At 38.3% G+C, this 12,472-nt stretch overlaps 1 protein-coding gene across 1 annotated transcript in view; it reads left to right on the top strand.

Annotated features, from left to right (window-relative positions):
- CUX2 (cut like homeobox 2) overlaps positions 1-12,472 on the top strand; it is a 294,270-nt gene that overhangs the window by 133,888 nt on the left and 147,910 nt on the right. Inside the window, exons 2-3 of the mRNA XM_075178474.1 lie at positions 7,330-7,440; positions 9,972-10,019. Of these exons, the coding sequence (XP_075034575.1) occupies positions 7,330-7,440; positions 9,972-10,019 (159 nt within the window). The remainder of the gene's footprint in view (positions 1-7,329; positions 7,441-9,971; positions 10,020-12,472) is intronic.

Raw genomic sequence — 12,472 nt, 5'->3', positions numbered from 1 at the left:
GTTACACGATATAGTACAGAAGGAGAGAGGTCAGGGGAAGAGAGATAGATTTGGGTGTCATCATTGTAGAGGTGGTATTGGAGGCTGAATGAGCGAGTTAGTGCTCCAAGAGAAGAGGTGTACAATGAAAAAAGTAAAGGGCCAAGAACAGAGCCTTGTGGGACCTCAAAAGGAGGGGAGAATATGCCAGCGGTAGAAACACTAAAGGAGCAGTTTGATAAGTAGAAAGTGAACAGGAAAGAACAGTTTCACGAATGCCAATGGAGTGAAGGGTGTGTAGCACAAGAGGACAATCAACAGTGTCAAAAGTAGCAGAAAGATCTAGGAGTATGAGTTTGGAGACATGACCATTAGATTTTGTAGTAAGTAGATCATTGATCACTTTTGTGAGAGCAGTTTTGATCGAATGTTGGGGGCAGAGCCTGATTGCAGAGAGTCGACAATGGAATGAGAGGAAAGAAAGTGAGGCAGGCGTTTGTACACTAATCGCTCAAGAAGTTTTGAGGCAAAGGTGTGGAGAGAAATAGGGTAGTAGTTGGAGAGGCTGGATCTAGAGATGGTTTCTATAGAATTGGTGAGATGAGCGCATGTTTAAAGGAAGATGAAAATGTGGAGACAGGTTGAAGAGGTGGGCATGTAGGGGAGGTGAAGGAGTGGAGAAGTTGGGAGGGAATAGGGTCGAGGGGACAGGTTGTAGGGTGAGATGACTGCAAAGAGATTGTCTTCAGTTACTGTAGAGAATGAATTAATGGTGGTTTAGGGAGTGTAAGTATAGATAAAATAAAACTATTTAAATATTTTATTTTTGAAACCGCATAAACATTTAAATAGACACATTCAGATTATACTTTGACAAGAAACAGCCAAAATAAAAACAAAGAGGCATTTTAACAGTGATGAAAATTACAGAAGAGAGCTATAAATAGTTAAATCGAAAAAAATAAATAAAATGAGAAACCGTAGCGGTGGTTTTATAATACTTAATTTTGGGAGACGGTTAAGGGGAAAAAAAGGGATGGGGAGAGTCAGGCGTTACCCGGCATAGAGGACTGTTGCCAATTAAACCATGTCGTCCACACTTCCTTAAATTTCGGTACAGTGTCATTCAACAAGGCAGAAATATGTTCCATATAGGAAATGAACCAGATGCGGTTAAGCAGCTCTGCTTTAGATGGTGCAGTGAGTTGTTTCCAAGCTCTTGCTATGAGTAACTTAGAAGCTTGGTAGATATGTGCGATTAAGCAGTTTTCGGCTTTGCTTATATTGGGCATAGGTAGGTTTAATAAAATCTGAGCAGGCTTCTTAGCAACTTTATACCAGATGCTTTTCGAGCTATAGCCAAAGTGAGGTTCCAGAAAGTTTGGATGACAGGACATTCCCACCAAATATGCAAAAAAGTACCCTGGGCCCCGCAAAGGCACCAACATCTATCTGAAACCGATGGATACATCCGATGCAACCTCTCTGGGACCAGATATCAACACGTGTAGATTTTATAACAATTTTCTTGTGTACCTGCATTAATGGAGACCTTCGCTGTTCTTGTTCGAATGGTGGACCACTCCTCGCTGTCCATAGACACCCCCAGGTCCCGCTGCCATACCTCTTTGTGGGGCTCGAGAATTTGGTCAGGTGATGTTGTGAGTGTGTGGTATAAGATTGAAATATTACCTCTACGGCCTGCGGAGTATATACAGTGTCGTTCGAATTGAGATATGCTACGGAGTCGGGTGGAGCGGGTTTGTGATTGTATAAAATTACAAATCTGTAAGTATTGAAAGTGAATCGGGGGAGGGGGATGACATTTATTTCGAATTTCTTCAAATGAGGCTGGGACAGTTTCCCCTTTAATATGTAAGAAACGCTCAATCTTGCGTCTGCGCCACCACCCGGAAATTACAACTGATCTCCCTGGTGCAATAAAATAAAACTGAAATACAGACAACTAATGTAGGGACTGATAGAGCAAAGCAGCAATTGTAACATTTTTTGTGAGGGAAATTAGTCTAGTCTAGCCACTGCAGTCTAAATTGATTGTAGGGGTGAAAATCAGTAATTGCAATAGTCAATGTGGGTTATTATGAGTGCATGAATTAAAGTTTTAGCAGTGTCTTGTGTAAGATGTGCTTATGCTGAAGAGGTTTTTTTAGATGTATGTAACAGGATATAATTACAGATTTGGTGTGTGAAACAAAGAACCGTTGTGAGTCGAGGATGAAATCTAGGCAGCGAGCATGAGGAGTAGGGTTTATTGTTGTATTGCAGACAGAAATACAGATGTATGTTGTGTAGCTTCTAATGACGTTTTGGAAGATTTGAAACATGGAGTTTGAAGCGGCGAGAGTTCATCCAAGATGGCCAAGATATTTAGTAACACGGGCCAACATAGATGGCGAGAGATCAGGAGAAGATAAATTAATGTATTATAATCTGCATAGAGGTGATACTGAAATCCAAAGAAGTAAATTTTTCAAGAGAAGCCATATAGATAGGGAAAAAGTTGCCTGAAAGCTTGACTGAAGAGAGTCCAATAGGCTGTGTGAGGCTAGTGTAGGGAAGCCTCTGAAGAAGCCCGGTATGGCTGAAATTTAGGCGATTCTACTGACTTACCTGTCTCCACGCCTAGGAAGCCAGGTCAGTAAGATCTGTGTTAAATGCTCTTGAATCTGTCAGCACCAGCATTTAACTGTTATAGGTTTTTTTTTGGTTTTTTTTTACTTTGAAAACATCAACACTTTATAATGGATCTCCTCTTCTAGCAGGTCGGGGAACCTTCAGAGCCCTGGCGTTGCTTAGCTTCTGCATTGACAGGGCCTGATTAAGGATTCAGGTAGCCCTAGGCTAATAGTCATAAAGCCCTTCGCCTTCCATGCCAGGCTATTACATGGTAGGTTAAAACGAACTTGTCCTTAATTTAAAAATCTCGCTACCTTCACCCCCTCGAATGTTTATGTTCCCTTATTTTGAAAGTGTCACGGAAATTCTTGTCACTCATTTTGTTTTCATTAAAATCACAACTAGAAGAGTGGAGGCATGAATGAATGCTAATGAGTAAAGATGTGAAAGAGGAGGGGGCTGTCATGTCTGCGCCTGTTGCCATCCTTGTCTCTCCTACTTGCAAATCCTCAAGTACCCACCCAAGACTAAATTGTATTAATAAATAGCGGTATATATGATATACTACATTCTAGAAAAATTATATTCATTAAAATAACAGGACTGCAGTGCACCCAATTAAGTCAGTTCCTTTTTCCTCTTTTTTGTGTACTATATCTTGTACTGACGGGTGGCACCTCAGTACATTCAGATAAAGTAATAGTGATACCTTTAAAAATTCACAAACTAGGTTCAACTTTATATTGTTTGTAGACACACTCCTTGCTATACAAAAATTAACACATAAAATCCAGTGCAACAACCAAAAACTTTCTGGTGCTCATATATTCGATTTGTTTTGTTGTTGCTGTGAACTCAGATGTTAATGTTTTAGTAAATTTTATATAACACAATTAAGATGCCACGCCCATTTAAGTATAACGAGACCACATCCCAATGACTGGTTAACTGGTCACACCTACATACCACACCCATATAATGTCATAAAAGACAAAGTAGTCTCAGGCGGTGGTAGTCATCTTTTCGATGGCTATCATTCCGACTGGAAGGAGGTGGACAGGAGAAAACCAATGCCTAGGATAGAGACGTGTAATAAATTTAGTTTTATCTAAAAACTGACAGGAAAGATTTGCGACACCACTGAATCCCAGGACTGTGATTCTGCAGATAGCCAAGTTCCCGACAGTCAGTTTTTTGCTCTTAAGAGGGCGACGGCAGGACATGGCTTTTCCATGCTCATGCATGCTCCCATTGCGGTTGAAATTCTATATGAAATTGAATTAGAATTTGATCTCCTGAGATCTTTGAAGCGTTAAGAGGATTAATAGACATGTTGAATGCATGCTGCAAAATAAACATACATTAAAAAAGTTGCATGATTCACTGGTGAAGGCAAATTGTAAGGCAATAATGTCCTGTTTTGCCAATTGTTCTTTACTGAAGTAAACTTAGAGCCTCCACAACGCAAGGATTCAATATGTATCCAAACAGCATATGTCATTTTTATTTCCAAAAATGTTTTTGCAATAAAATAAAATGTCACATAAAAAAAATGAATATTTAGTTTCAGTGCTTTGACATAAAAATATAACTAAGAACCAAATTTAAATATTTGTTATTCCGGAAAATCAGAGAATTGGTTGAGTTTGCATACTTTTGCAAAGCACTGTGTAATATAATTTGGCAATCTAGTTTTTCAATTAGTATATACAGTCTGTATTTTTCTATGACTATCATGAACTCTATGAAGGGGACATACTAATAGAAAAGAAATACCACTTCAATATGTTTCATGGTACGTTTGGACAAAAACCATTGTAGAAAGTTTATATTTAAAAATTTAGAAGGGTTCTTGCCCAGATAGTGTGTCTTGAAGGTCAATTATATCGTACTTCAACTCTTTGATGCCTTTAGGGCTAGCAGCCTCTTAAAGGGGTAGTTGAATCCCTGATTGCCCCAGTACTATTCCTCGGAGTACAGGTTATATAGATAAAGCAGAGAAGCCAATGATGGCAAAAGGTATGATGTAAATGAACTGGGGCAAAAGTGGGGGTGACTTAAAAGGGAGGATGATAGAAGGGCAAACTAGGAGAAAATTAAGCTAATGGAAGTACTCCAATGTTCCCAGTGGAAAATAGCAGGTTTGGGTTACAGTGGTATTCATGTGACTCCCAGGCTGTCTAACAAGTATATTGTTTATTTGATATAAAGAATATAATCTAAAAGAGTTATATAATGCAAGAGTATATGATACAAAAAGTAAATAAAAAGTGATACTTGGCCAATAAATTTTCCAGTAAAATATGTTCAGTCACTGATCCCAGGGCCCTGTCTTTCCAAGTCCGAAAGCTAGGAGTAAACAACTGTAAACAAACAGATCTAGCTGAACCAGGGTTATGTCAAAGTTTCCTAGCTTTTCTTGACCAGAAAACAAGGGTCCCTGAAATAATTTGCATATAAGGTATAAAATGATTTTTTGGACTATCTATTGGTAGAATACTGATAAGAAGTTTGCACATGAGTAGTAAGCACAGGGACACCACTCTAGCGAAATATGTGGAAATGTGTCCTTGGATATATAAGTATTACGAAATCACTTGGTTATAATAAGCATTTAAAGTAATACACACATGAAAGTACAGATGTCAAAAAGGGGTTTCAGCAGTCATTTTGTTAGACCTGCCACATCCAATAAACCATTGTTTGTAGCGATTAAGGAACGAAGGTAAATTTGCACCTTATCTAACTTATTATGACACCTGTTTAAAAATAACTGGCAGTTCAAAAACATTTGCAAGTCAGTCCCATCATCACACTTTAATCAGGTTGTGAATTATTAAATTGTTTTAGAGTTTGTATAAGCATAGAATCAAGAATTTCTTCCTGTAGCATGAGTGTGTATCTGCTAGGATATGAAAATGTTGGTAATTTCTATTAGTGGCCAAGTTGCAGATTTTGCTAATACTTCTGTGGTTTGTTGCCTATGTTTGTAAATGAAAGAAATGCTAATCATCAGCTCATGAAAATAAAGATGACGCTTCTTTGACAGCGCCGCGGCTGCTGTATAGTACAGTGCCGCTAAGTGGGGCACTGCGTTAGCGGAGGGGAGGGGGGGTCTCCAGAAACCCCCCCCCCCCCCCCCCCTGCGTGTGGCACTGTGAAGGGTGTAATTTTGGAAGAATGGGTTCCAGAAGGCACAACAGTTAATCAGCATTATTATAAGGAAGTTTTGAAAAAGGTGAGAGTCAGAAAGAAACAGCTGCAACTGTGGAAAAATGGTTTCTTTCTTCACCAGGACAATGCGCCTGCTCACACACCACTTTCTGTGAAGCAGTTTTTGACCAACAAACACTTTACTACATTTGAACATCCTCCATATTCGCCCCAATTTAGCACCTTGTGGTTTTTATCTTTTCCCAAAAGTTAAATCAGTGCTTAAAGGGACACATTTTGAGTCAGTTGATGCTGTAAAGAAGAAAATGGCAGATATGTTGAAACAAGTGACAGAAATTGATTTGCTCCTTGCCTTCGACCAGTGAAAAACAAGACTACAGCGATGTATTAGTACAAATGTGGATTATATTGAAGGGGCAAACATTAAATTTGTAATACCAATAAATAAAGGTGAGTTATTTAATCAATCTCGTTATTTAATATACATACCTTGTGTGTGTGTGTGTGTGTGTGTGTGTGTGTGTGTGTGTGTGTGTGTGTGTGTGTATGTATGTATGTATGTATGTATATATACACACACACTCTTATGTGTTACTATACTAATTCTGCATCGCTGTACAGAGAACTCCCTCACATCAGTGCCTGCCCCATTGGAGCTTACAGTCTAAATTCCCTAACACACACACACACACACACACACACACACACACACACACATCACTTTTTATACAAAGCCTTCTCCCAGATTTCTGAATTCCTCTTATGAACAAAAATCCATCTTCATTCTCTCAAGTTATGCTAAGGGATTTGCATAGAGATGGATAACTATCTAGGAGACAAATACTCCATTCTATAGAACTATTTTATTTTAGAGAACATTGGTATTGTCTGACTTTCACTGTAATATTGTGCTAAACATTTTGTTGTATGAAGTCATTTAGAAATATGCCTATTTCAGTTTTGGAGAGGCTGATCAATGTTGTAGGCAGGTTTGTTGAAAGCAGTCTCCTATCTCTGAGCCTGACATGCACTTACGGTGAACTGCTTATGATTGAATCTGTAACGCTCAGAGGTCAGTTTGCTGTATGTGGGCACATTCATTTTCCCATATTGTGCTGAAATTAAAAAGCCATATATATGTTTAAAAGTCTTATTTATGAACACTTAAGCATAAGTAAGTCTAGCCTGGATCCATTCCATCCTCCTGATATATGTTCGCTGGCAGCAGTGCTTTCTTTACATTAAATCTCTGAGAACACGTTATTGCATCCCGCAATGCTACAGAAAAGTTTACTAGTGAGCTAAGGCCCTTGAAACCCTTTGAAGGAAACTTCACTGAGGGATATTGATTATAACAGCTTCTCATTATCTAAAAGCTGTCCTGGTTTTGTATTGAATACATACTTTTTTCCCTTAAATAATTCATACTAGTAGTCAATATTGTGGCTGTCTCACTGAATTGAAAGTTTGCAAACTTGGACATGAGATTGGTTGTGTATGATATTAAAAATCAAAACCCCCTTCCCTTTCTTGTTGCAGAAAGAGCTGAACTCGCTTGCATCGGAGCTGGCTGCACGGCAGGAAGAGAGCGAACATTCCCACAAGCGTCTTATTGAACTCAGCCGGGAGTTCAAGAAGAATGTCCCTGAGGTATAGTCATTTTACACTACAAGTCCTGCTTAACCTACTGCTTGCTGATGCAATTTGTTTTGAGGTAAAAAAAAAAAAAAAGTAAAACCTTTTATCTTGTAGCAGGAAATGATGATCATTTTTTATATTGATTGAAGGCACAATTAAAATAGAGCTGGGGGCATAATCTGCTTATTCATTTGCTGTCGTCTCAAACATTTCAGGAATAATGTGTCCAGTAATGATTTGTTGCTTTTTATACAGGAATAATTAGAACAAGAAAATGATTATTTGTCTTGAATTGTATGATTTTTTGCATTTCTGAAATGAGACACAGACCTCTACCCCCCCCCCCCCCCTTGGATAAATGAATTATTCTTCAGGATAACACTGGACTGCAGAATCACTTAGATTTAAGGGAGAGTAAAGGATATTGTAGGTGCATGTATGGTGTTTGTATTTCTGTAATATTGTTACTGTAGAAGTTAACATGAAAGTAGTGCACTTGGAGAACATGGCTATTACATATATTAAAGGCATATAAAAAGAGGCAATATGCAACCTAAAGGACCAAACTCAAATTATGGCTATGCCAATGGCTCTGAGTGTGCAGGCTAGTACATGAAATAGGAACTTCACCAAATTCAAGGCTTCTTGATGGACTCGATCACAGTTGAAATGCGTCGGAGATTCTATTGGACTCACTCACTGGAGGCTTCACTTTTGTGATTCGCAAGGAATCTAATTCCTGGGCTATCCATTTCATCTATTTGTTTCCCTTCTTGCCACAAACATACGGCCGCTTTGGCTGGTTTGCCTATCTTTTGGAGAGAATACTGAGGGAAGATCCACAGGAAATTTGATGTGTTGATACAAGGATTCCCAGCGAGGAAGTTTCTTGTAAGCATAATCACTCATGGGGAGATAGGATCTACGATGACTTCACTGTCTGCTCAAGAAGTGATTGATACATCGATCTGGAGGAGGGTCTTCACGCTGAAAGATTCGTTTAGTCCAGTAACACACACCAGTGGTGATAGACCCCTTTTTTGTATAGTAATTGCTACACTATATGTCCTGTTTTTGTGAGTTTCTTTGTTCTAGTTTGAACATTGGACTTCTGTTATTCAAGGAGAAACATTATATATTATAGAAGATCTCATTATTTCCTGTGCAGGGCAAGTGAGCGCTAGATGTACGTATATTTTTCTTTTGGATTGACCTAAAGGACCTGTTGTAGGGTTAGATACAGATGTAAATTGGGTCTTGGGGAAAAAAACGATGCATTTGCTTAGTACGCAATTTTCCCAAACAGTGACAAGTGTTGTTGGTAATGTTTTGTTTTCCTTCCTTGCATGTAGTGATTAAGGCAAGTGATTTTGGTTTCTACTATAATAAAATCTGGGGATATGACTCACAGGGCCCACCTTATTCTAAAACTTTTTGTATTGTTTTTAAAAGTGGAAAACAACAATGATAAGGACATTGAAAATATACATTTTCCATAAGTTAATGAATCACATTACAAATGACAAACTTGTCATAACTTATTAAGTTAAAACATAAAATTATATATTGTTAATGATACTGTAACACAGGGCCCACCTTTTTTCAGTTTATAATGTGTTCTGGCAGCAGTTGCCATGAGTGGATTGGCAACTATTTATAGACTGATTTTCTGCTTAGAGAACCTGATGTCATAGTAATTTAAAGCTGGATGTATGTGAAAATGTGTCCAGGTCTGCATAGAATTCTTGTGCGCCTGGTTCATGCCGTCCTCATTATCAATGCATATTTGTGATATGCCTCCTGACACATTGTGAAAAACAAATTTGTCTCCAATGCAGAAGCCATAGTAGCTACATAGGCTTCAGTGCGTTTTGGTCTCCATTAAAATGGCTGCCACTTTGTCTCTATAACTGATTCACTGTAAAATAAATGTTTATTCACCTGATTTAAAGTTAATCCACTGGTGTTCTGTCAAAACTCTATTTAGGAACTTCCCCTCAGCGGAATGAACAAACCAGGAGTTCTTCATTACTCAAGACCGTTCTTGGCATGTCTCGGGACACAGGCAGATACTTTAGTGATATAGGCAGATTTCTGCATACTGGATATTCTTCTCAGTCTATGTTCTGTGTGTGTTTGTCTGCGTGTCCCATGTATGTGCGTGACAGGGATAGGTAGCAGACACAGAATGCTAATTTTGTATGCATTTAACACTATTTATTAAAGTCCTAAGACATTAAGTGATATCAAATAATATGTCTGAGTTGTATTAAATAGTTTTAAAAGGCATCTAAAAGTAAGGCTAAAATTAATTAAAACCTATTAAAATGGCTAAAGTTTTGGGGGCTAAGCGGTTCCAGGAGATTACATTTATTTACCATACCACCACATATATATGTAAAAGGTGGTGTTCACTATTGAATAAACCCAGATGGTAACATTTAATCTCAGGATATTATGTATATCTATCACCAATTCATCTTGGAAAAATGCAGTGTAATTTCTGGCTCACTGTTTTAGTAATCTCTCTACTTCATTTTTAGGAAATCCGGGAGGTAGTGGCTCCAGTTCTAAAGAGCTTTCAGTCTGAGGTAAGCGTGTGTTATGTACAAATTATCATTAAAGCAATGCAAACAACATAGTAAATACTTTTGTTTTTGTTTTGGCCATTACTAACACAACAGTTAAGATATTTAAAGATATTTCACATAGTCAAGATGCCGAAGTGTTTTTTTTGTTTGTTTTGTTTTTTACAATTAGGACACAGGTACCATCAGTGGAATGGTTACTATTTATAGACTGGTTTCTTTTTCTATACATTTTAATGTGTTCATCAATCATTAGACAACCGCATTTCATTGTATTGCATATATGAAGCAGTTTTGTCTACAGGTGCACAGAGCCTGAATTCCCTTACCTTGAGGCCTCCAACTTTACTAGGCTGTGTTCTCATGGTATAGTTATTGGGATTGTGCCGGGGGTACAGCAGCATCTGGGGTCATTATCCCCATAAACACAGTCCAACTTGTAAAAATTATTCAGGTGCCAAAATCTGGAACATTCTTAATTTTGGTAGTCTTTACTTTGTATCAAAGTAGGTACCAGACAAAGAAATCCCATGTTTCTACTAGTAAGTGGGAGAAAAATTGTTAAGTTGTCCATACACACTTTGCAGCCAATATTCAGACATTTTGCCCAATATTGGATCAAGGGGTCCCAAAAGCACCCTAATGCCCAATAATAATCTGATTGAAATTAACTGCATTATTATTACTGCCATTGGTCTCTGCAATCAGCCTGTGTGAAGTTTTTCTTTTGCCCAGCACTAATACATTGGAAGTAGAGATGCCCGTGTTTTGGTTTTGGATCTGGATTACTTTCGGGTTTGGTTTTGCCAAAACCGCCCTTGTGTGTTTTGGTTTTGGATCTGTATTTTTTTTTACAAAGATTGCTAAAATATACTAAAATCACATAATTTTGCTCTTTTTTTTTGATCCTACATTATTATTATCCTCACACTAATTTCAAGTAATTTGCAGTCAATTTTGACCACCTCACAGGTCACAATATTATTTTCATACACTTTCAAACAAAGGTCTGGCACGCTTGTTCTTCTAAATCTGCAGACTATTATTTTTATTTTAGAAATGACAATTAGCAATGGAGCTCTTCTCTTTGTGTGTAACCTATATTTGCTTGCAAATTCTACAGACAAGCCTGCTTGTCTTCCTATTCATCAATGACTCTTAGCAATGGAGCACTCGTCTTTGGGTGTATATTAGACCCTACACTTAGTAGTGCAAATTATGAAAAAAAGCCTGCAAAGACTTGTGGATTAGTATTTCAGCAATGACAACATTACCAACGCAGCTCTTCTATTTGGGTGTATAACTGTATATTAGACCCTACACTTAGTAGTGCAAATGAAGAAAAAAAGACTGCAAGGACTGGTACAGTCAAGTCCATAAATATTGGGACATCAACACAATTCTCATATATTGGGCTCTATACACAACCACAATGGATTTGAAATGAAACTATCAAGATGTGCTTTAACCGCAGACTTTCAGCTTTAATTTGAGGGTATTTACATCCAAATCAGGTGAACGGTGTAGGAATTACAACGGTTTCTATATGTGCCTCCCACTTTTTAAGGGACCAAAAGTAATGGGACAATCGATTTAAAAGCTATTTCATGGACATGTGTGGGCTATTCCCTCATTATTTCATCATCAATTAAGCAGGTAAAAGGTCTGGAGTTGCTTCTAGGTGTGACATTTGCATTTGGAATCTGTTGCTGTCGACTCTCAATATGAGATCCAAAGAGCTGTCACAATCAGTGAAGCAAGCCATCATTAGGCTGTAAAATAAAAACAAACCCATCATAGAGATAGCAAAAACATTTAGTGTGGCCAAATCAACTGTTTGGAACATTCTTAAAAAGAAAGAACGCACCGGAGAGCTCAACCAGAAGACCACGAAAAACAACTGTGGTGGATTACAGAAGAATTTTTTTTTCCTGGTGAAGAAAAACCCCTTCACAACAGTTGGCCAAATCAAGAACACTCTCCAGCAGGTAGGTGTATATATGTCAAAGTCAACAATCAAGTGAAAACTTTACAAGAGTGAATATAGAGGGTTCACCATGGCCAGAACAGTGGCTAAGTGGTTAGCACTTCTGTCTCACAGCGCTGTGGTCATGAGTTCAATTCCCGACCATGGACTTATCTGTGTGGAGTTTGTATGTTCTCCCCATGGTGGCCTGGGTTTCCTTCGGGTGCTCCGGTTTCCTCCCACACTCCAAAAACATACTAGTAGGTCAATTGGCTGCTATCAAATTTGACCCTAGTCTCTCTCTCTCTCTCTCTCTCTCTGTATGTGTGTATGTGAGGGAATTTAGGCTGTAAGCCCCAATGGGACAGGGACTGATGTGAATGAGTTCTCTGTACAGCACTGCGGAATCAGTGGCGCTATATAAATAAATGGTGATGATGATGAAGATGTAAACCACTTGTGAGCCGCAAAAACAGGAAGACCAAATTAG

This window comes from Mixophyes fleayi, chromosome 1, assembly GCF_038048845.1.
Source record: "Mixophyes fleayi isolate aMixFle1 chromosome 1, aMixFle1.hap1, whole genome shotgun sequence".
In the NCBI taxonomy this organism is placed as follows: domain Eukaryota; kingdom Metazoa; phylum Chordata; class Amphibia; order Anura; family Limnodynastidae; genus Mixophyes; species Mixophyes fleayi.
The sequence above is the reverse complement of the archived record's forward strand: the minus strand, read 5'-3'. Positions and strand labels throughout refer to the sequence as shown.